A 23912-nucleotide genomic window follows, 5' to 3' on the forward strand; every position below is an offset into this window, starting at 1 on the left:
CAACTTTACCTACCTAGAGAAAATGGCAACAAGTATAAAATAGTATTTTATCTTGAACTGAAAAAGCCGTATCAAGTCACTTTGTTCTCACACCTCAACCCTGTGGAAGCGAGTCCCCAGCGAATCCTGCCCTTCCAGAAACCTTCCTCCATGTGCCCAGTACCTTTGATTTTTTAATTTGTACCAATGATTAAGCTGTTTTAGAAGGTGCATGCTTACTAATCAAGAAGGTATATGCAAACTCGAAAGTTCGGAGAAAAATAAGTTTAAAGTGAATTTAGAAATATATATATATATATAGAAATATATATATATATAAATAGACCCTATATACATTAATAACCGAAGATGAAGAGCAGAAGGAAGGAATAAAGAGCCAAGGACATACAAACCCAGCACTCTGGCCAGCAGCTCCTTCCACCGAACCCTCACCCTGCGCAGGATCTGCTCCTGCCTGTCCTGCAGCCACCTGCCAGTGCAGCCCTTGTCCCAGCAACTCCCACTTCACAAATAAAACGGGCACAACCTTCTGCAAGCCAAGAGGAGAGCTGCTGCTTCAAGGGGAATTTGTAAAAACGCACGAAAAGTATTTCAGGCACAGGAAGCAAACAGAAGGATATTCGTCACTTCTAAAACTGCTTTTTAAATTAACAACAAGGCTTGTAGGAGAAATTATTTTCTTCCTTTAAATCCCAGTAATTCTTTTACTCAAAAGGTCTCTTCTGTTCCCTTCTGTCTCGTGGTCCAAGTCCCCCACGTCTTGAGTTGCTTACATCCCCAGCCAAATAGGAAACCAACAGGAAAAGCAAACGGCCCCGTGGATGCTTAAAAATCTTGACAAAGCAGGGTGGGGTGCTCAGGTGCTATTTAAAACTTGGCCCTTGCTCTGGCTGCGAGGCCTCCAGGCTGCTCCGACATCCCTGCAGCACCTGCCTCGGCACAGACACTGTGCTGCTTCCCCCAGGCGCCTCCTTTGACCCAAACCAGCCGGCAAGCTCAGCCCAGCCCAGGGAAAACCTAATTCCAGCTGCTGCCTTTGTGTCAGGCTCCAGTTCTAAGGGTGGATTACAGACCTGCGCAAAGCCTTTGCCATCAGAACCCTGCAGGAGAGGCGGATGCTCCTTTGCCCTGCAGTTGAGGGCAGATCCATCACCCGGGCTCCCTGCGGGCTCTGGCTCCGCCAGCACGGGGCTGGGTGCGGGGAACGCCAGCCTGGCCACCGCCCTGGGAGCAGCGGCGAGCAGCACACGCGCGCATCATGCAGGACAAATAAGTTTTACTGCTTCATGACTCCTAACCCAAGCCACGCTCCAATGATTTCAGTAATTACAGCCCAGCGACATTTCTGCTGCTGGGCTTCTCGCAGGCCAGGCCAGCGAACGCTAGAGGACGAGTCGTGCCACACCAGTGCCACCAGTAACAGCACAGCTCCTGCCAGTGCCACCCAGTCAACAACCTGCAAACAACTGACGCAACAGAATGGCTTAGGTAAATATATATTCTTGCATCTCCTAGTACACCTATTAGTTGTCGTATTACTGCTCCTTTAGAAATTCTGATTTACGGCGAAGCCAGCTCTGGACCTGACCTGCACCTCCCCTCACCCGAGAGGCTGTGGATTTGCAAGATCCCACCGAAGAAAAATGATCCATAAATAACAGCCCCAACTGCCCAACTGGCTTGTGAGGAATTCAATGGTCAGAGCAAGGTCCTATTTCAGCATGTATCAATTTAACACAGAATGTTTTAATGCTTCCATTATTTTCAGTTATACTGATACCATGTTACTACTAAAGGTATGAATAAAAGGGAAAAGCTTGTCCAAGTATTTCTCAGTGACTGTTTTGCAGAAAAATTGCCTTTCATTCAACAAACAATTCAGATAAGGAATATTTATACTTCGTAAGGGGAAAATATTTACATGCCCATATTGACAAATGAGGTTTTAGTTTAAATTACACATTAAATAATAAAATATTTAATATTAAATATTAGTTATATTTAAACACAAAATTATGTATAATCATATTTCTTAGGTGCTTTTCAGCATAGTTTCTCTAACACCTGGAGGACAAATTCAATGTACATTGTTTAGCTGGATATCAATAAAACATTCTGAATAAGCAGTAGGATGTACATCAAATCTACCTTTACTACTCCACGTTAAATGCTTTGCTGCACTAGCCCCCATCGTCTGATCTCTATTACCCTTTAGAAAAAGCAGCCTGTTTTCCTTGCATAGCCCCATCCTCAAAGGCAACCTGTGGACCTGCTGCATGGAGATCACATTTCCCAAACCACATCTTTCCTTCTCTTCTGTGAAATACTGACGTGCAAGTTGGCAACGACAATGCTACAGTATCTCCTGATGCCACAAGCACTTGCTCTTTTAGTAACAGTCCTTAAACCATCTTCATAGCCAGACTCCACAGAAAAGCCCTTGGAAGGCAGGGAAGGGGTCCTGGCTGTAGCCTCCAGTGAAGGAGAGCTCAGCAGCCTCAGCCTGGCACTTGTCACACGGAACACAGCCGGGAAGCTTGGTGGCGCACAGCAGGTGATATACAAAGCATCGTTAAGTAGCTATGAGGTTAGGGAGGCGTAAGAGAAAAGAGCACAAGGAACAGAAATACCTTTTGTTGGGATCTGGATGGAGATAAGGCACTCGGAACAACAGCAGGGTATTTGGAAATTATTACTAATATTACAGGGTGGGATCCTTCTGCGCATCACATTCTCTTTCCCCGTTTCCTGGCTATCGGGAGATGAAGCATGACTTAGTTCCAAAGCTGGAATGAGAAGAGATGACTCCTTCCAAACTAAACCAAAGGCACTGGTGTTTTTACATCTGGAATTTTTATTGCTGATCATTGTTTTGCCCTAGAGGCAGTTCACTCCTTCAAGGGCACTAGGTCATCAGCTGGAACGTGAACGGGGCGAGCTCTCCGCTGGAGCGAGGATGGGGCTCAGGGTGGGAGCACGACAGTGCTGGCAACATGGGAGACAAACCTGACCTGGCCACAGCAGAGCAGGTGATCCCAACCCCCACACTCACGCGAGGTTTCCATCAGAGCAGCAGCTGTAGATGCTGCAAACACAACCTGGTTTGTTTGCAAGAACCAAGAAAGACGACACGTGTATTTGCAAGATGATGCGATTCTACTCCTGATCCCCATGACACCACCTCAGGGGAAGGCAGGCCAGGGAAGGATGGTCTTGTGGATTTGTACCATAAAAGGTAAAGTATCAAAGTGTGAGAAATGAGACAAACTGGTTACCAAGAAAAAAAACAAAGCTCCCAGCTAGGAGTGGGTAAGTAAGTGAGCACAAATGCCTTTTCCTTGTAAAGTTTCAGCAGATACACTGAGAGAGGCAAAGGAGTTCAGAGATTTACAAGCAGGAGCAATGTGATGCAACAAATTGGAAATTATTTACAAATTAATAGGATACATGTCATATGAAGAAAAGTTCCTAAAAGAAAACAAAGGACTCCTCAGTACTTTGAACCCTCCCACCCTGTGCTTTAGCCAATTTATTTTAAGAAAGAAAGAAAGAAAGAAAGTCTGTCCAAAGTCTCAGGCAAAAAGAGAATGGTGCTTTGAAAGCGAATGTGAAGATATTCTTTACAAAGATAATGTTTTTATGTCAAATAATGTATAGAACTGAACACTGAATTAACTATTACAACTTACTGTGTTATTTCCTAAATACTCTACTTGCTTTTTCTTAACTTCTAATGTTTTCATGTAGCATGCATATTTTCATGTGATCTGTATGTTACAGTCAAAATTTACATAGATTTATAGCATGAGGTAACTAATGGTTTTCTTTATGTTATTTGATTCTGAAAAAGTAAGAACGCAGAACTTTAAATTACATGTGTGGCAAATGCACTTTAAGGCAATTTTAGTGCCCTGTGTTATCCTAACCGATACTGGCACCTTCTGGATAACTAACAAATCCCCTAAAAAGGCTCTGTCCCTGCTCCATCAGGTGCCACTGAGAACAAAAGCCGTTTTGCCTGAACAGTTTGAGCAGACACACCTGGAGAGGTGCTGATACGTAGAGAGAGCCCGGACAGAGAGAACATACTGCTGGGCAAGAGACGGACATCACCTGACCTTGGGTGAGAAGAGATTATCTCCTGCATAAAGCCATTTTTCCAGATTGTCCTGGCAAATCAGTCACTGCTCGGTGTTTAAGCCTTAGTCTGAAGATGAGATGGAGCAGGAAAAAAAAAAAAAAAAAAAAAAAAGAGTTAAAAGCTTCAGTGCAAAGTCACTGCCAGGCGGTGAGGACCACCGAACCTGAGGACTGCTGACCATGCCACCAGGGTGCCAGCTCGGGGCTCCCGGCAGAAGCACAACCACCCTCCTCTCACACAGCCTCCAGTGCAAGTACCGCAGGTGATTCTTCAATACCTATTTTGTAAATCAAAGCCCACGTGGATGCAGCATCCGAAAGACCTGGCTACACACACTCTAGGACTCGCTCAAATGAGGACACAGCAAGAGCTGGCCCTCACTGCCAGCGACTCAGCGCTGGCTGGCTCAGACACAGTGTTCAGCATTTTGGCAAAGGATTTCTGGGGGCTTACCGATGAGTGAGAAACAGCTCCATGCTGTACCCGATGAGAAGTTTTCAATTAGCATTTGCTGTGCCTGTAGTTAATTACATTTCAAGTTTAGTTCCATTAATGTTTTAGCCTAGAAGACACTTCTGCAGCATCTGGCAACAGCATGCCTTACTGCAGGAGACAAGCTTACTCAAAATCCACCAACAGTGGGAGATTCTCTAAGCATTTCTAGAAAAAGTTCTGAAAAACTAGCTATGAGCATCAAAATTACATGATAAAAGATTTTTTTTTAGTAGTTTACATCTGTTCAAACAATTTGAGAAAATAAAAAATAGACAGGGAAGGATCTGTTCTTTATAAAAGCCCCCCAGCTTCAGGGAGAGAAGGATTTCTTCTCACCTGATCAGCATCAAGTATAAAAATACATTTTACATATAGGCATAATGCACTAACATCTTTATACTTCCGTTGTGAAGGGTGACAGATAACAGTCACTAAGAAATAACAGTTAATTTTTGTACAAAAATGAACAGGGAGGTCAGACTGGTCACCACAATGCCCTTCCAGTAATGAGGTAAGAGAGCTTTAGATAAGTTAACATATAGGAGCCAAATTGTTTATTTTCTGCATTCAAATTTGTCAGAAAGCTTGTATGGAAATGTAAACAGAAAATGCCTGCTTAGGTTTACTGGAAGCTTCCTACTGGCTGGCATTTTGTCAGCAGCTACCACAGAGGGAAACCATCAGCAAAAAAAAATCACTTCCTCACCCCAAACAAAACAGTATTCCCCATAAAGCTGGAAACTTCAGCCAGTAAAAAAATCATCAGGAATTGTTATCAAACCCATTTTCCAAAGAATCTTAAACTTGCGATGAACTGAATTTTGAAAATGGTCTAATACTTCAAGTACCTCTAGGGTGTCCACTTCTGCTAACTAAGACCTATAAAAAGAACTAACGATGCACAATTCCAGACACAGGCTAAGGCACTGTCCATAATGAAACTAAAAACACGCAGTTCCCCTGACCAGAAGGATTTATTTTTTGCAAGTTGTCATACAAAGGTAAAATTAATACTTCAAACCTCATCCCAAGTTATTTTAAAATTTAGTAATAATGGAAATGTGTTTAGAACTCACAACGCCCAAGTCTAAGTCTGAGACACAGCCCTCTCCTCTGACTCTGCGAACACACTGGTGCAACCTTACCAAGAAATGATATTTACTAAATGTCTCTTTCTAAGACTGAACAAGCTCCAAGTGGTTTGGGTTGTTCTTGAGTTTGGGACTTTCTTTTTTGGCTCATAAGAGGTTTGTTGCTTTGATGGAGAAACTAACAACGTAGGTGTCTTCTAGCCACAAACCTACCAAACCAGCACGTTTATTAAGGAAAACAAATCATTCGCCTAATGTTAGCCTTATCCCATCTTAAAATGGTTATACCATCCGTCTCGGAAACGCAGAGCTCTCCCCTCTCGTGGCCTGTGCCAGCAGCAAGGTAGGCAGCTCCACAGAGAGAACTGTGCTCTGCTCGAGCTCCAGCTCCTGAGCACAGAGACTGCGAGGGGCTCCGATCTGAAAAAGAAGAGGTACCTATCACAGCTGCAAAGTGCCACAGACTCAAGTTTAACCTCAGCAGAGTGAAGGGAAAAAAAATCCTGTTGCAACCTGATTAGTTAGCTATCGAATCCAACAGAGAACAGTTACAAATAAACACCTAAACCCAAAATTTTTTCAAGATACATATTACCGCATGCAACGTCAATACACTTGATAGCCTCCAAAGCCCGGGTTTTAATTTAGCTTTCAGCCAGCCTTCAGCTCTGCCCTGCCCACACTGCTCTTGAAAACAACACTAAATTCTTCCAGCTGTAGCATTAACCACATCATACACAACCATACTCTGGATTACATGGTGGTTTGAGTAACAAGGCTTAAAGAAATCCTTTTACACCCTGATTAGGGAAACCACTCAAGTTAGGACAAGACTAGAAAAGCAAGAAGCAGTAGCACGATATGCGTTGAAGTGCCAAAAGCTAGCAGTGATGTGAAACGTACTCTGCAACAAAAGCAACAGCATTTCGAAAAGCACTCTGAAATGTGCAGCATCAATTTACAGTTACGAGGCCACGGTGAATGTTCTGTGTACAGTACTGAGTGCAACGTGTCCCAGTTTAAGCCAATTAATAGCAAGCCCCCAAAAGACATGTCATGAAGAGTGATACACCCAAGTACAGCTCTCCACTTTCCTTCAGCTCTTTCCTATGCATAATTTTTTTTTTTTTTTAATATAAAGCCCCCACCTAATGCAATCTGAACAGAAAGCTGCAAGGTCTTCTCAGAACAAGGGGGTATCTTTCACCCGTTTGGTTGGTTTTTAATGGCCCGTGATGTCCAAACTGGAGAAAAACTCTCCTGCAGCACAGCTCAACAGCCACACTCCTAAATCATGAACCGCCTTTGTACTGCACAGCTTTTGGTGTTTTCCCCTCCTGAGTGGTCTCCCCTAACATCAAGGAAATGGGATGAGATTAAGAAATTGAATTTCACCTCAGGGAGAAGCACCTAAAAATGTTTTATTTTAAAGCTCGGGTTGGCAAAAGATCAGGTAAGTGCATTACAATTGACTTGTGAGAGCTTGCAACTGGAGATACAGATGTTTCCAGAACAGCATACACAGCAGAATAGGATTTCAGAGAGAAATGATGCCAAAAAAAAAAAAAAAAAAAAAAAAAAAAAGGCAAACAAAGAAAATTAGCATGCCACTGTAAACAGCAGTTTTCATTTTGTCTCTTTTCTAATGACAATGAAACATCTCGTAATAAGAAAATCAATTGTTTATAGTTTCCAAACATGATTCAGGGTGAGACCACTGCTTTGGGAAGAGCAAGAGGAAAAGAAAACCTGTTCTTTAAATGACTGAAAATTGCAAAATGGGCTGTGATATGGCATCAAAAAAGTCAAGTATTACATTGCAAAAATACCAAATGATCTTACTGGTCAAGTATAATTAACCTGGCAGCCAGGACACAGGATTTTCCTCTCCCATGAAGTCTCAGGGGACATCAAATCACAGAGTCAGTATCTGAATACTTGCAAGAATCTGTTGCACCTCTTACACCATGACTTGCAAACCACTTTGGTCTTTAATTAACGTTTGCAGAAATTAGGACCCTGACATACAGCAGCTGTTGCCAGATAAACTGAACAGCTGAAGAAAATGAAGCTCTTCCAGCTTTCCTGTGGTTACCACTGCAGTAAGACAGCGCTTAGCACAACAGAAGGTGAAGACTGAAAAGAAACACCAACTTACTAGTAAGTGCTGCCAAAAATACTACAGAAGAGGGTTAAGATGTCAGGAAAGAAGTGCAAAGAAAGAAGTGTAAAAACCAAAAAGTCCTAGCATAGGACTCCAGAGCACAGGCTGTGTTCTCCAGCACAGCTCTAACCAGGCAGGAGGCAAATCAAGGTGCTTTGTGGCTGGAAGGATTAAGCGGACTGAAACACTGAGGAGCACATGGCGTGGTATAAATCTTAGTGACTGGCACTGAGATTTGCTCTAAGTTATGCCACTGATAAATAATGATTCCAGTTACAGCTCACCAGCTAATTTTTGGAAAAATTACTTTTGGGTGCTAGCACACAACAATAACGCCATTTTAAAATTTTTTCCATTAGGTATGTTATTTAGGAATGTCCCTTAACTTTCACCCACCTTGCATACCACACCATACCCAAAACCTTTCTGATGGCAAACTGGGATGTCTGATGAGCCTTTTGAATAGATGCTAAGGGGAACACTGTGGGATTTGTTGTTGTTGTGGGTGGTGGTGGGGTTTCCTTCCCTCTTTTTTTGTTTTTCTTTAAATCTGTGTACCCACTGGTTTTCCATTCTGCTTGCCAGCTGCAGCTCTCTAAAAAGCAATATGGGCAACAAAGCCTTGGTCAGGATGCTCAGGAAATTGTTATCAGGCTTTGCTGAGGATGTACTATCCAGATGAATAACTGCGATTTTGTCTGCCATAACTGCTATGACTCAAGAGAAGAAGCAATAAATTATTTACGTGTGTGGGAAAATTTTGTTAGAAGACTGGTGAAACTGCGGAATAAACTACAGTCATGTTCCTTGATCGCTTTCCTTCAAAAGACTCTCTCACCTAAACTTTAATTTGAAGCCAGCGGATACAATTTTAGAAAGCGCCTCACCTCTTTGGGACAGCAAGGGAATTCAAACTCACAAACCCAACTCCACATTTCCCCCAGTAAGCAACAAAAATAAATTAATCCAAACCACTTGAGTTTTTATCTGCTATCAGATCGCATCTTCACGGCTCCAAACTAGTTACACTTGATCTTTCTGCAGGATAGGGGTTTTCTGATTGCAAGCCCTACAGCTGTGCTCCAACCCCAGTTTAATACCCAGGTACTGAACACAGGAGTTTGGACATCTGGAAACAGTCATCTGATGAGATGATGGCAGGACTCCTGAACAGCCGTATCATCCAAAGGAATGCATTTTTCCCACAATCCAACCAGCCAGAGACAAATGTGCTATGATTCAAGAATTATTTAGGGTCAGCCAATGACTGATCACTTTTTAACTGCTAATTGTGCAGAAAAGGCCCCCTCCTCTGCCGGAGTGACAGCACGTGGGCATGGCTCTGCAGCAGCAGGGATGCCAGCAACAACAGCGGGATGACCGGACAAGCTGCTGCTCTCTTATAATCCACCACATCAATGCCCAGCTGGGTAAAATCATTGAACTAGAATGTTCCAGCACAGCCATTTCCCCCTGGTAAGGTATGCCTTGCTGGTTTTGGTCTTGTACAACGAAATGTCTGTCGATGGCTTGCTATTGATCATGGAGCTGTACATAGATACAAAAGTTAGGCTCATTGTGCTCTGAGCATCTGCTTCACTAGGTTTCTCACAATATCCAACTGTGTGTGTATAAATATACATGGAATAATACATATTGCAAATATATATCTATATACACACTCATCAGTATACATAATCAAACCTAAAATTATACATACCATATTGATATGGACAGATTCAAAATACTGCATATAAATGAGGAAGGACAGTGCTGAATATAACTTCAGTTTAGTCTTCATTGCTTTCTGACCAAGTACCTAAGCAAGCCGAGGGTTTTTTTAAAGGGTACAGCTGGGTTAAAATAAATCCATTTTCAGTAGACAAATCCCACTCCCCCCGCCCAGTGTAGCAGGCCTTCCCTAGAGCACATGGCTTACTTGGCGAGAAGGTAACGCAGCTCTCCAGCAGCCAGTGTGCCCCGAGATGCCACTGTGAACAACTGTCATGAAGACACAGTGCTGGCACCGCCCGAGGCACAGCCTGACCGGCGGAAAGGGCTCCATCAAGTCACTGCGTGCTCTGCCTTACAGTCACCCGAAAATGGGAAGCGGTGACAGAGCGCAGCTGCCCTGCAGAGCGTCGGGCAGCAGTCTGGGATGGCAAGGAAGGAAGCTCAGACAGCAATGGGGACCGAGGGAGGCCACAGATTACAGGCAGCAGGGCCCTCCAGCCTCTCTACATATCCACTGTGACTCCAGGTAGATGGGAAGCTCAGACTTACGAGAAAGAAATTTATGCACACTTTACCTATAAAAGTCATTTCAGCCAGGCAAGGAAACCATCATCTGACCCTGGATCTCTCAGAACTGCAAACTCCAACGTACCATGCATAAGGAACTTTTTCTAGATCAGCTTGTTGGCTGCTTGTGAAGGACAATCCTATGGGAGCGATGAGGTACAATTCAGAGCTTAAATCCCAAACGTGGAGGAATCATTCACTGTCACAAAAGCAAGAGAGCTTGTGCATTTCTACCAATGTAGTTAACTACCAGTAAAACATCTTATCACAAAAGTAACTGGACACAAGTAATCCAATTAATAAACTAAGATAATGAGTCCCCCAGTAACTACAACGTGGTTTTAGATCTGCTTACTGGATATGTTTAAATAGATTATTAAAGCTTTCATTTAAATTTATGGACTCAAAAGTCAAAAGCTAACGAACGACAAGTTCAGAATCTGCAACAGAAGGCACAGACAGACATGACCTTGCATATCTCTCTGAAACGTTTTAGGACATATTGCTGCCAGCTGTTCTGTATCACTTTTCAGGTGGAGGTTGCTGCTTTCCAAACGAAAGCATCATGAACAGATCAGGTGGGTACAGCTAATCAGTATTCTTGCAACATCAGCCTGCACAGCTTTGAGGTGATGCAAAGTGACCCCTGTCCATGACGTAACCTAAAGCAAAGATCATTTATCTGTTTCACAAGGTGGCTGAAAATGTATCAAGCCAGAAGGATGATCAAATTGTGCCTGCTACAGACATTTCCCCTTAATCTTGATCCTAAATGGACTTGGTCATAATTGTAGCATGGTGGAACCTGCAAGCACCAGTCAAGGAACCGTGAATGAGAAGACTGGAAGAGAACTATTGTCATCACCTGGTATTTAATGGGACCGAAGTCCAGTCATGGTCTTCAACCAGCTGCTGGAATAAGCTGCACTGATACTGTGTTAAGACAAATGATTTTTCAGTTTTCATAGTATCATTTTTGTGTGTTTAAAGAATGCCCGAAGAGAACCTGATTTTCAGAAAAACTCTAGCACCAATCCTCTGAAAATTAAGACTTTAATGTGTCTCCAATTAGGAACTCAAAACCACTAATCATTTCTGATAATCCTGGCTAAGAATGGGATTGATCTCCAAACAGCAAGCAGGGTAACCAAAGCAGAAAGTGAGGTGTTTTTTTTTTCCTCCCAGCACAATGTAACTTTAAATTATTTATTTTAAATTACAAGCAGTGAGAAGACTTCCAGAACAACAGTACTGTGCCATGAAAGCACCTGCTTACCAAGTAACTGCAGCTGAGAGAAATCACAGCTATGTCAGCAGCATACAAGCGGCCCACAACCCTAGCACACACACTTCCATGATGCAAACAGTAATCTCAGCCTGCTTCCTGCACTGCAACCTCCATACCTGGTATTCCAGCAAAGCAAATCCTCGATTTTCCCTAAGAGCAAAAATTAAAATACGTTATCTTTGGGCACACAAGGATAACCTCGTGCTGCGGGTACGTCACCGTCGGATACTGATCCAGCAGAACAGACTGACTCTTAACAGTGAAAACATTTTGTTCATCTCACTCCCCCCCCCCCCGCCCCCACCTCTCAATACAGTTAAGAAAATTTCATATGCACTACATACATATCACAGTTAAAAATAAAGTATTTTTTAAAAAGACTGAAGTCCGGCTAGGATGCCTTTGCTCATAACAACAGATCTGTGTGAGGTACTTTTTCATACTCACAGGGTAAAGTCCCTCGTTATGCACAAGTGAGAATATATCTGAAAATAAGCTATTTGGCTACCTATGTGTCAAGCTTCATGCTTTTATTCCAAAGTGAATGATTTTCCAGCTTAGGTCTCGGACTAATAAAATAAGCGGCATTTAACATTTGACAGGTGGATTTCAGCATACAGCTTACACACAAAAGCAGGCCCAGCTCTGTATCTAGACTACAGGGGTAGAGAATAAGCACTGGAGCACTGGTCGTGGCAATCTGCTGTTACCAGCCCAAGCCTGCTTCTGCAAGTGGCCCAACATCTACACCCGTATGATCTATGTGCACAAGTCCAGTCTGGGAACAAGCTCAATGCAGAGGCCAGCACCACTCAGTACAGACCTGTGTCTGAAACTGGTACAGTCTTTACATGAGTAGGTCCTTCAGCCTACGCAGAAGATTCTGTGTTCCAGAGTCAAGTACACACCTTCAACTGACCTTGCTCCCAGGCAGTTTGGAACGCAGTCCATTTCTCCATACTGTTTTACTCTACCATCCCGAGGCAGCGGTATGTGTGTCCCCCTGCCCCAAACTTCTCCATGACCAACTACCTGGGGAGTAACAGCAGGAGTCCTGTGCTGGGGCCATGTCACTCTCCAATGTTGTCAACTAGGTACAAAGTGCAAAAGTGTTGCTGTTCCTGCATCCATTAAAAACTTTAAAAACAGAACAAAACAAACAGAAAAGGATTTCCATAATAATTTGAAAATACATTAGTCTCCAAAATGCCAGCAAACACCTGATAACCTGTTTGTGCCATATCTGCTCTCGCTCCTGCATGGCAGCAGTCCAGTGGATCATTATCCTCTTAGCTGGCAAACAACATGCTACCTTCTTTGCATACTCTCCAGCCAACGGAGGATGACATCCGGGAAGTTGAGTTTTGATGGCTCCGACAGAGGAGACCAATTGCTAACCGACCCAAGATCCTGCAGTGAACTGTCACGTCTCCAGAGGAGAGAGCACTGAGCAATTCACTGGAATGCAGAGACGTCCCATTTCTCAAGACAGTTCAGCATTACAGCAAGTTAGCTACTTGGCCTCTGGCTTGGGACAATGTCAATGACTTCCCTCCCACCCCAAAAAAAATGTAAAATAAAATCCCTCCCTGCTTCATCCCATTTAAAGTGTTTGCATCTTTTCCTCCTATGAAATGTTTCTGATAAGGCTTTATTGCTATACAAAAGCGGTGCAAATGCTGCCCAAAGACAGCTCCATCAGGAACTTTGGTCACACGACTGCGGGACTCTTGTGCACTGTCCAAGTCCCAGCGTTAGACCTGCTACCTTTCTGAAGAGAAGCTGAATACTGTGTGCAATAACACTAAGAAAATAGGACTGAACCCCAAATACAAAACAAAAACAAGGGAGAGAGGGAAGGGGACAAGGAACTAAAATTAGGCAGAAGGCTTGCTTGGGAAGAACCCCATCATTCCTGTGATGACTAACTGATCAATGCTACATTTAGACAATGCAAGTGTCTTTCAGAACAGATTGTTGGTGTTGAAACTGTGTGTCTGGTCCTGAATGCCAGCTCTCTCATCAATGCAGCATTTATTAAAAAATAAAATTAAAATGAAAAAAAAAATTGACAAATTGCATCACCAGGTAGCAGCCTGGCCTGGATCACACACGTCCCATTGCATCTGTTTCATCAAGCAGGGCCATTTAATGTGGCTTCAGCACAGGGCAAGACTTCTTCTTTCCTAGAGAAAACGAAAGAGCAGTATTAGAGAAATACAACTACTGGAACATATGCACTCCTAAAGCTTACTTTCAACCTGGTTGGAAACTTTTCTCTTTGGTAATACTTGAGCCATCCTTCCTCTATTTTTGTTTCTCCTGCCTGCTAAAATGTTAATATCTTCCTAATGAGAACCTCCTCCATTTCTGTTACAGAATACTACATTTAAAATTCAAAACAGAAACTGAGAAGTCTGCTTTGACTGCTAATTACACAACATTCATTACTTTATTGAAGCAGAAGTTTGGAACATGACTGTCAGGGTTCCAAGTCCACCAGAAGGCTCTGACCTGATCAGGCTCATCTAGGTTCTTCCCCTCCAGGCACCCTCCACCACCAGCCTGGGCGCTGGGTTTAGGTCTTTGCCAGAGCTATGTCATACGCACAGCTTTACACCCTGCTGCTGCAGACCTGCTGACTTGACTCTGGCTTGTCCCAGGACAAGGACATGAATTACTATCACTGGATGTGGTCCCATGGGACTGGGCACCTTGTCTGCAGGGTTTCTGCCCCCGAGTTCGCAGTCACCCTTGGGTCCCAGTGCAGCTTCTCTTGCCTCAAGGCATTCAGGGCCCTGACAGTACCCGGTGTGTGGTGGTGAGAACAATGATCCGGTGGGATACTCTGCTTCAGTACAAGTTGCACTAGCACTAGAGTTTGTGTGAGACTGGTTGTAAATTGTGGGGTCAAATGCTAGGCAGTAGCTGTACTGGGGAAATACAGCAAGAGGTGATGACAGGACAAGGGTGAATGGCTTTAAGCTGAAAGATGGTAGATTTAGACTAGATATTAGGAAGAATTTCTTTACTGTGAGGCTGGTGAGGCATTGGCACAGGTTGCCTGGAGAAGCTGTGGCTGCCCCATCCCTGGAAGCATTCAAGGCCACGTTGGATGGGGCTTGGAGCAACCTGGTCTACTGGAAGGTGTCCCCGTCCACAGCAGTGGCGTTGGAACTAGATGGTCTTTAAGGTCCCTTCCAACTCAAACTGTTCTATGTTTCTATGATTCTATACAAGAAGCAGTAGTGCTGACAACCAGGACAGATGTTTATATAGTGCAGTTGAGTGGACTGGTGGCATGAAGCTCAAAGTGCTCATTAGAACTTCTTCCTCTCACCAAAAGTACCTAACAGAAGAAATTTTGTAGGATGGTCCAGATATCCGGCTTCAGCTAAGCACCATCATCTGAGACTCAATCTAATAGCAAACGTGCTCCAGAAGGATTGAGACACTCAAGAGAGGTTGTCTGAGCAAAACAGCAGAAGCACCTCGTTATTGATACATGCCTCTCTAGAGCCAGAGCAGAACTATGGAGGTAACAGAACTAGATATGCAGAAGGATTGTTTTCTGAATTTAAAAAGACTTAAACTGTCACATTTGCAAAGAACTATGAGTATTTCTCCTTGAGATTACTTCTAGTTTCAGTTATCAAAACACATTCCCACATTTCCTCATAACATTTTACTGTAACTGTCTGTACGTTCACCTGAACACAGAAACACATACTATCTGAGTATTTGTTATGCATAAGTAAGAAATGAGAAGTCTGATGTTTTAATAAAAGAGATGATTTGACAGCACTTTTGGGAAACTGAAAGACATGTGCAATATAACACAGTAATAGCTCTACTCTACCTGCAGTGCAACACTCTTCAAGACACTCCAGATGTACTACTTGTGTAACTTGGACTATTCACTATTGGTAGAATAACCACATTCAGTGACATGGTAAAAACAGATTCCCTGTCACAGGCTGGTAAAGGAGGGTTTTGACCATCTCACCTGTCTTTTGTGGCTGTTTCTGTGACAGCTGTGACAACAGCGGCGGTGTTCTGGTGCTCCTCTGAGTGCTGGGCCATGTTGTTCAGGGGTTTGGATGCTTTTGTTGTTGCAATGTCAGTGATGGCCAGCTTATCAATAACCATGCAGTCTGCATCACTGTGTGGGGAGAATTCAAGTTCACATTAAAATGTCAATTAATGGGGTTTAAATCCCGACAGAGAAAATACAATATTCCCCTTCCTCTCCTAGCACAGGCCACAAAAATCCCGTAAAGAAATAAGGACTGAAAATAAACGAATTAAAAAGCAACATACACGTCCTGGAGGCTATGTTTCCTAAAAATCAACAAGACATCAAATATGCATGAGAACAGCTCCTCAAGAAAGGCACTCCCACTTCCTGCAGCAAATCTGGCCTAAGAGTTCCCTCATAGCCCCACTGTCTGCAAACCAGATGTTTTACAGCCCTCCGCCACTACCTCGGCTGGTGTGCTCTCCTACAAACACAGAAAACAAGCACCGGAAGGATGCAAACGTGAAGTATGTTCAGCCAAGACTCTGCAAGTTAAAGAGGGTCCAGAAAGTCAGCAGTACCACTGGGAGCAACAACCCAAAAGCAGACTGCTTGCCTTGGCAGTAACTGGAGACTGGCAGTACCCCTGGCGCAGGACCACAGAACAGCCTGGGCTGGATGGGACCCCAGAAGATCCTCCAGTGCAGCCTTTGGTGGGAAAGGCAGCCTACAGGAGTTCACCTCCCCTGGAATTGCCCTCCATTACCCAACACCACCAAGCACATTTCCAAGCCCACTGCTCCTTAAGCCGCTGATTTCAGCAAGTGTGTTTCTGATCTAATACAGGCACCCACGCTGCTCTCTGCTCTACAGGCTTTTTTCCCGAGTGGCACCTCATACTTCCATGTGCACCTAGGAAAGACTTTAAGTACAGAACCTAAAATCCCGAGGAAGACAAAAAGAGCTGATTGGATGTTCATGAGTGGTTATCTTCAGAAGCCAAACACAGTTAAATTAACTTGCTTTCAGTAACACATCAGGTGACAAGATTACCACACCTGAGGGATAACATTTCCAATCACGTATCCCTACAACAAAACAGAAGCTCAATTCCTGAAAAAGGAAAAAACCTGCTAGCACAAAACATCCAAATCTACATTTGTATTTAAAAGACCCATATTTCTAACTGGAGAAATGATTTCTGCAAACGTATCTATTTTTTGCCTTCCAAGGCAGAGACGAGTTTGCATGTGAATGATCTTCCTCACAGTTTTAACTCAGTCCTAGTTTTGAGAATGATTTCTTCTCCTTCTTTCAGAGAGCAAGCCTACAAAAATGGAAGGAAAACTCAGTAGATGACTTGAGCTGGAAGCCTGCCACCAGCTGCCAGGGGAGTTTATAATGCATACATATAATCACAGTCTGGTAATTAAGACATGTGACAGAGATTTTGAGATCAAGGTTCTATTTCTGTAGCCACTTTTCTGTGTGCTCTTGAAAAAAAAAAGACATAAAAAATGAGGAATAAGGAGATCAAAACATTTATCTTCCTAAAGGGCTAACACGCTCTTAAAAAGAAATACCGCAAGTACAAAAATATACCTTAGAGAAACTGCAGGGGATAGATGAGACAGCAGAGGACTGAGCCAAGTTGCCAGAAATGTCATTAGAAAATTACTTTCCACACAAGAAGCTGGAGCTCATGAGATTTAAATTGCTCAAAGATAAACTTCTTAAATTCAACACAAAAATTTCCATGACACAAGGATTCCGATGCTATGAAGTCCTGAGGCTCTCTGACCACTAACAGGGCAGGGAAATTTCTCTCTCTTCAACAGGCTCATGGAAAAGCAAAGCTGGACAGGCAAACCTCTGCAGAAGGACACTTACGGGCCAGACTAACTGGGTAAAAACAAAACAGGGAGTTCATGGGGAACACAGAATACTATGGCACAGGCAGGAGGGTTACTAACAGTGTCTAATTCTAGCCTAAAATAAACTCTAGTACCCACAAATATTTTGCATTATATTCCTCTGACCAGCTTATTTTTAGCAGCTAGTTGCATCCCTTAAACACCAGTCTGGTATGACTCTGCTGCCAGTGCAGTCCATCAAATGGTCCACTTCCCCAGCACCGAACAACCTGGGTACATGTTCCAAACCCTGACGGGGCTGAAAGCAGGCACAGAGAGCACATTACCTGCAAAGAATCTAACTGTCCTCTTGTGAGGTTGGTTAAGGCATGCTAAGGAAGAAGAGTTAGCACAGAATCATAGCATGGCTTGGGTAGGAAGGGACCTTAAAGACCATCTAGTTCTATATCTACTGTAGACTCTCCTTAGTTAAGCTCTGCAAACAGATCTCTAATACTTCCCACTTCAGAAAAAATTAGGAATTGTTAAGCTCCAACTCAAAGCCACTTGTACAAATTTTCCCAACAGCAAGCATAAGTCTGTCCAAAACTGTGTCTTTTTTTCAAAATGGACAAGCACTCAGCACAACCAACTTGTGAATGCCACCTACAGTCATGCCCGCTGGGCTCTCCGACATGAGTGGCCAGACAAGTTTCCTTTATGTTCATCAAATTCAACATCGTAGCCAAATTCTGCAACTTAACCACCAAATTTGTAAATACTACTCTGGAGGTAACTTGTAACAGAGACTCCTCTCTTTTCGCCAGCACTGCTATGCTTGGCTGAGTTATCCAACCACCTCCAGTGCAGAAGCTGAATGTCCATACTCTTCAGTCTTGTCAGAAAATAAGACTAGAAGGTATGACCCGCATTACCAGGCCCAGCCATCTTCACCTCTAGAAGGTTCAAACATAGTTTGCGTAAAATAAGTTGGGAGATGCCTCCTCCTAACCACTGGTTGGGTGCTTCCAGACAGCCCCGGCACAGAGTCTGGTGGTGGTTTCCTCACCTGGGTGCTCAGTGAACATCAAGCTTAACAGAGCTGACCAAGTTTGCTTCACTGTAGATGTAACACAGCTGAGCTCAAAGCATTCTGGGCAGGAGGGTCTTGACCTTCATACAACAGGGCTTCTGCAGAAGAGCTTTAAGGAGATCATCTTGGGGTCTAAAGAAACTTTGTTGCAGCAGTGGACTATTGCCTAGGGTCTTGCAAAGTGAAGCAAGCAAGCAATGAATCGGCTGGGAATCTCCAGAGGTGTGAATACCTGTGTGCTATTACAGACCCTGGCAAGGAATACCTCCTGCAGCAGCCACCTTCAGAATGTGAAATTTGCTGGGGTTTGGTTACAGTCACTTGAGGGTGATGAACTGAGGAATAACCTCCAATGACATTTCACAGACTGCTTTGAGGCATGGCAAGGGATCGTAAAGATGGTGAATGGGAAACAAGTCAGTTATTCTCGTTTACTCATCCTGATGCATTTCATATCTTAAAACATCATCTATGGTTTGTCTTCTAAAGCAGCAAATTCCTTGAGGCAGGTACAATCACATCTCCTCTGGGTGATGTGTACTGCCAAGCACTCTGATTTCACTTAGAATAATTATGCAATAAATTACAATAATAATTTTAAGCTAAGAAGTATTTTAAATGCTGCTTCTTCCAAAGCTTTATTTTATGTTAACTGATGTGTACACGTATTAGACAAGGAAGGTTACTGAAACAGTCTGGTCAAAGTCACTGATGCCTGTGCAAAATAGATGCACACGTACATGTATACTGCCTCACCACCGGGAAATGTGAACACGTCTTCTGTTTACACCAACAACGAGAAGAGATGGAAAGCTGTGACAGTATCACATCTGGTTTCAAGATGACTTTCAGTGACCCTTCCTAAATGCACACACACTGTTTTAGACAAGGGACTTCAGAAAATGAACTTTGGCTTCTAGCTGCCATGGGGGAAGGTTTCACCTCCTGCTGGAAGCCCAACTGGGATGAGCCCGCACAGGGTGTGGGACTTGGTCATCCTGCACTTGTGAATGTTTTGCAGAGATTTGCTTTTCACAAACTACTGCAAACCTGCAGCACTCTCAATGCATATATTTTGACTCCATAAACTTCTTAAGAGAAAAATCCACTACAAAGATAGCACAGAGTTCTCAGCTTTTACTACATGTAATATAATACATGTAAACAAGAAGCATTATATATCCTCATTCCAGACCTTAGGTGCTACAAAATGGTTGTTCATTCTTTTTTGCTCTAATGCCCAAATCCTGCAAATGCAAAGCCTCCTAAAGCTGACAACACAACTGTGTTCCTTTAAGCGCAATTTCTTCTTAGAAAAAACAGGACTCAACACAGTTCACACTTCATCATAACTGAAGCTGTCATAAAACCATTCTAAATCAAAACTGATACCCAGTTAAAATAAAGTGATATGCTGTTCTATTTATGAAGATGAAAACATCAGGATCTCGATTTTTGATAACAATTCAGTTCTTCCTGTAGATTTCCACCAGCTTTATAGAGGCAAATACTTCAATGCTGCAATTTTTCTGAACACCTCTCTTGCCCGGTTTCACCACACAAACTTCTGTTTAACACTCATTTCGACAGCACTGCTGCCAAACACACCACACTCTCACCCTGTCTTTCCACTGGTCTGTTTACTGAGAGCCTCTTGGATCTAGCAAGAGAAGTTAAGCTGTAACAGCTTTGCTGCTGGTTCAAATAAGCCAAGCTGACTTGCAGCGCCAGATGGAAATCCACGTGCTACAGTACCTAATGTGGCTCTTCCTGACTGTAAGTGCAATGCTGATCTACATCTCATTGCCAAAAGGTCTATAAAGAATTCAGGCTGTAGTCCCAAATGATCAAAGAGCTTTAGGTATTTTGGGAAAGAAGGATTTGATACTGAGTGAAACAGCCTTGGAGTTCAATTCTACCCACCTCTGAAGCTCACTACTGTGGCTCCTGGGATACACTTTAGATATCCTCTAGTCTCTTTGGTAAACAATTAGTATCATAGACAATAAAACATGATGAAGACACACTAGGAAAGACAGCGGTACTATTAACAAAGAAGCAAGACATGTATGAAAAGCGAAACCTAAACACGTCTCATGCTGAGCCCACATGCAAGTTCTTAAACACCAGGCTCTGCAACAACCAACCAAAAGACAAAGCAAGAGATGCAAGGGCAGCCATGCTACATACATACTTCTCAACACGCTGGAAAATCACGTGTTGGCTGTTTATTAGACCAAGCCACAACACGGCTTCCAAATTTACAAACAACCTGCATTAAAAAGGCCAACAATTAGGTCAGCTTAGAAGATCCCATCTATGCCAATTACTGCACTAAGTGTTCACCTTAGATTGGAAGGGTTTTCTGGTGAAATGGGACCTCAGATTTGTCACTTCTATGTTTCTTTCTGAATAAATGTACATGGATATGCAGCCAAATTTTACAAAAACAGTGGTGTCATGCTCCGTGCCCCACTTCCCACAGCATGCTCATTTCCCCTCATCATCTGTTTGACTCCCTGCAGTTAGGCAGAGAAAGGAGACAGAAGCAAGAGAACCATTTCTTGTGCTGATGTTCCATGCTCGTCACATGCAACGGTGAATCCGAACATGACGTCATGCAAGACAAACAGTCGGCAGGCACAGAAAAGAAAAAACATATCCCAAAATGGGAGAGCTCAAAACATCCACTGTGACAACGTCACTCCATTCAGCTGGGGAAACTGGAGGATTACTTTCTCTTCTGAGTGCAAGCAGCTGCCTGCACTGAAACCCCTTGCTCAGTGATGGCCAATGCCAACAGCCGCCCTGCACAAGCGCCAGCCTGGCCCCTGGGACCCCCGTGCAGTGTGGAGCCCCTGCCCCCCCAGCCCCCATGCCCAGAGCAATGGGACAAACCACTGCCAGCTGCTATTTCTGAGCTATTTCAGCAATTTAGGGTTGTCACTGCTGTTAGAATGCCAGTTAAGTGCTTTCACCCTGGAACAGTGTATGATCAGAAACAAGAGGAGACTTTTACAGTGGTTTAACACTGTAACACAGAAATTGCAGAAATCTCTGCAAAATGAAGAAATCGCTAGCACTGTCTCGTTTTCACCTCAGTTCTAAGGAAACCGCTGCAGCACCTACAGCGTCTGCCTCCAGAAGTGACAAATGTACTAGATGAGAGTTGGTATCACACAGCCACAGAAGAAATACATTTTTTAACAGACAGCAAGCACTATTGCTCAGATGGATTCCAGCCTCCCCTCTAAACTTTCTTTTTCAGTTGCTTATCCAAGCTAGTCAGGTGAGGAGGCACTAAGGAGAGGGGGACAGTAAACCTATTTAACCATTAAATACATTTTTAAAAAAAATAAAGGAAAAAAGCATTTCAGGTGAAGTTAATAAACTGAAAAAGAAATCCAAAGTTACAACGTTCCATGTCCACTATCACCATACACAGCAAAAGCTGGATTATTTTTTTTAAGAGCAGCTCATCTTTTAAGAAGCTGCTCAGAAACCTTATTAGAACAATTCAGCTTCAAAATACTTCAGATATCTTTTGAAAATCAGAAAGAAGAAATGCAAAAGCTTAGGTTCGGTTACTATCATACAATTAAAAGTGAAGCATACAGACATGGAAGTGCAAGTAATTTCCCACAAAAAGTATACACTTTTGCATCCATTATTCTGCTTTCTCCATTGAATGCAAGTCTCATACTGTTTATTCTGCTACCTACAGACTGATAAACATGAGCAGCGTGGAGCTGACCAGGCTCACACTGCTTCAGAGCCCTCACATTTCACCTCTCTCATTCATTGATTGCCTCTACAACTTCAGCAAAGCCTTGCAGAAATTTCTGAGACCTTCACAGCTTGCACTTGCTCTGAACAGCTTCGAGAATACTTGGCCAGTCAATACTGGCATGGACTACACCTCTCGGATCACTCATTAACAGCTTGAATATTACTACATTTTCCTGGCAAAAAAATACAGCCTGATAGCACGTACTGCGAGATAAATGCAATGCGTACTCTCCTGCTTATGGAAGAGGCAGAAGACTTTCCAAAGTTTGTTAAAATGGCATTGTCAATTATTAAAATAGTAAGTTAAGTCAGTACATCTTACAGTTAGAACTATTTTAAAATACCACACAGCTTACAATTCTGAAAGCCCTTAGTCTCCGGAGGCTGCAGGCACATGCTAAGCTGCGTTTCTTGAACCTCCTGCCCTGAGAAGTCAGGATGGTATTTGTGTTCATCAGGTAACTGCTCTTTCTAGATCTGAAAGTTTATGCATTTGCTGTAACATAGTCCTCCTTCAAATGCAACAGTTATGAGACATGCTTATTACAGTGAATTTCTCTTTGTCTCTGATCTCATCCAGAAATTACAGCCAAGTCTTGCAAGCTCATACTGTGACTGGGGAAACTCATTCTAGAAAATAATTAGTAAAACCCCACAATTTAAAACAAAGAAAAAGTTGGGGAAAAAAATAAGTATTTTGTAAAAAAACCAAAACAACCACCAACCCCAAAACAAAACCAACCCACCCACCCCCAACCAAAGACCCTTTGGAAAACATACCAACCATTATTTTATGGCATACAAGTAGGGTATTTCTTAGTGCTGTTGTGAGAAAGTCTCAAGAGTCTTGACCATTACCCCACCTAATTCAGGCAGCAATTCTAGCAGCGTGTGCACTAGCAAACTGCAGTCAGCAAGGCTTTCCTACAGTCATCTTGACCAGAGCATGAACCTTCCATTTAAAATAATAAAAAAATCCTATTTGCAGAAAGAGCTCACAAACAGGTGGAATGGCAGAAGCTCAAGGACAGGATGCATGAAACCACTAAACACTATTTGCTTTTTAACAGTTCATCAATGGCTATGTTGACTGTGCGCATACTTTCGCAAAGGACTATACACAACCTCAAACGCACATTTTGGAAATATAATTTCTAGGATCTGTTTTAACTGATTGTGAAAAAGATGAGCTTCCCCAGTCCAATGGGTCCAACAGCGCTTTTTTCCAGCCCAGTATGAAGTAACTAATGGGAGAAACTACTTGTCAGGTGGATGTTTGGAACCCTGAGAAGATCACCGTCATACATACCCTCTGACTGCAGGTCTAAATACTCTGAGAGATACCCACAGCAAGAGAGAAAGGCAGCAAGAGAGACAGAGATAGAAAGAAAGCAAAGAAAGGAAGAAAAAGAAAACAGTAAAGATTGCTGAAAAAACAGACAAAAGTGTTAACTTTGCAACTGTGTCCTCAAGCGGTGTTCCTGCCAGGAGAATATGCAGGAACATCTAAAAGCTATTTCAAAGAGTACAATCACTGAACACAGCATTTTCCACACAAAATTCAGATCAATATACAAAAAAAGCAGATGATTTAATACACTGTAAAAAACATCTTTCCCAAGTCTAACACACACATTCTGAAGTTATCACAGAGTGAGATTTGGCAATACTGGAAGATC

General features: G+C 43.0%; 1 protein-coding gene across 2 annotated transcripts in view; it reads right to left on the bottom strand.

Moving 5' to 3' along the window:
- Positions 1-13497: 13497 nt before the first annotated feature.
- PPP6R2 (protein phosphatase 6 regulatory subunit 2) overlaps positions 13498-23912 on the bottom strand; it is a 106952-nt gene continuing 96537 nt past the window's right edge. For both annotated transcript variants that reach the window (XM_055808055.1, XM_055808056.1), the window contains 2 exons: positions 15487-15642; positions 13498-13666 (listed from right to left, as the gene is read on the bottom strand). In XM_055808055.1, coding sequence (XP_055664030.1) covers positions 13615-13666; positions 15487-15642 — 208 coding nt within the window. In that variant the 3' untranslated portion in view covers positions 13498-13614. The remainder of the gene's footprint in view (positions 13667-15486; positions 15643-23912) is intronic.

This window comes from Falco peregrinus, chromosome 6, assembly GCF_023634155.1.
Source record: "Falco peregrinus isolate bFalPer1 chromosome 6, bFalPer1.pri, whole genome shotgun sequence".
NCBI lineage: Eukaryota > Metazoa > Chordata > Aves > Falconiformes > Falconidae > Falco > Falco peregrinus.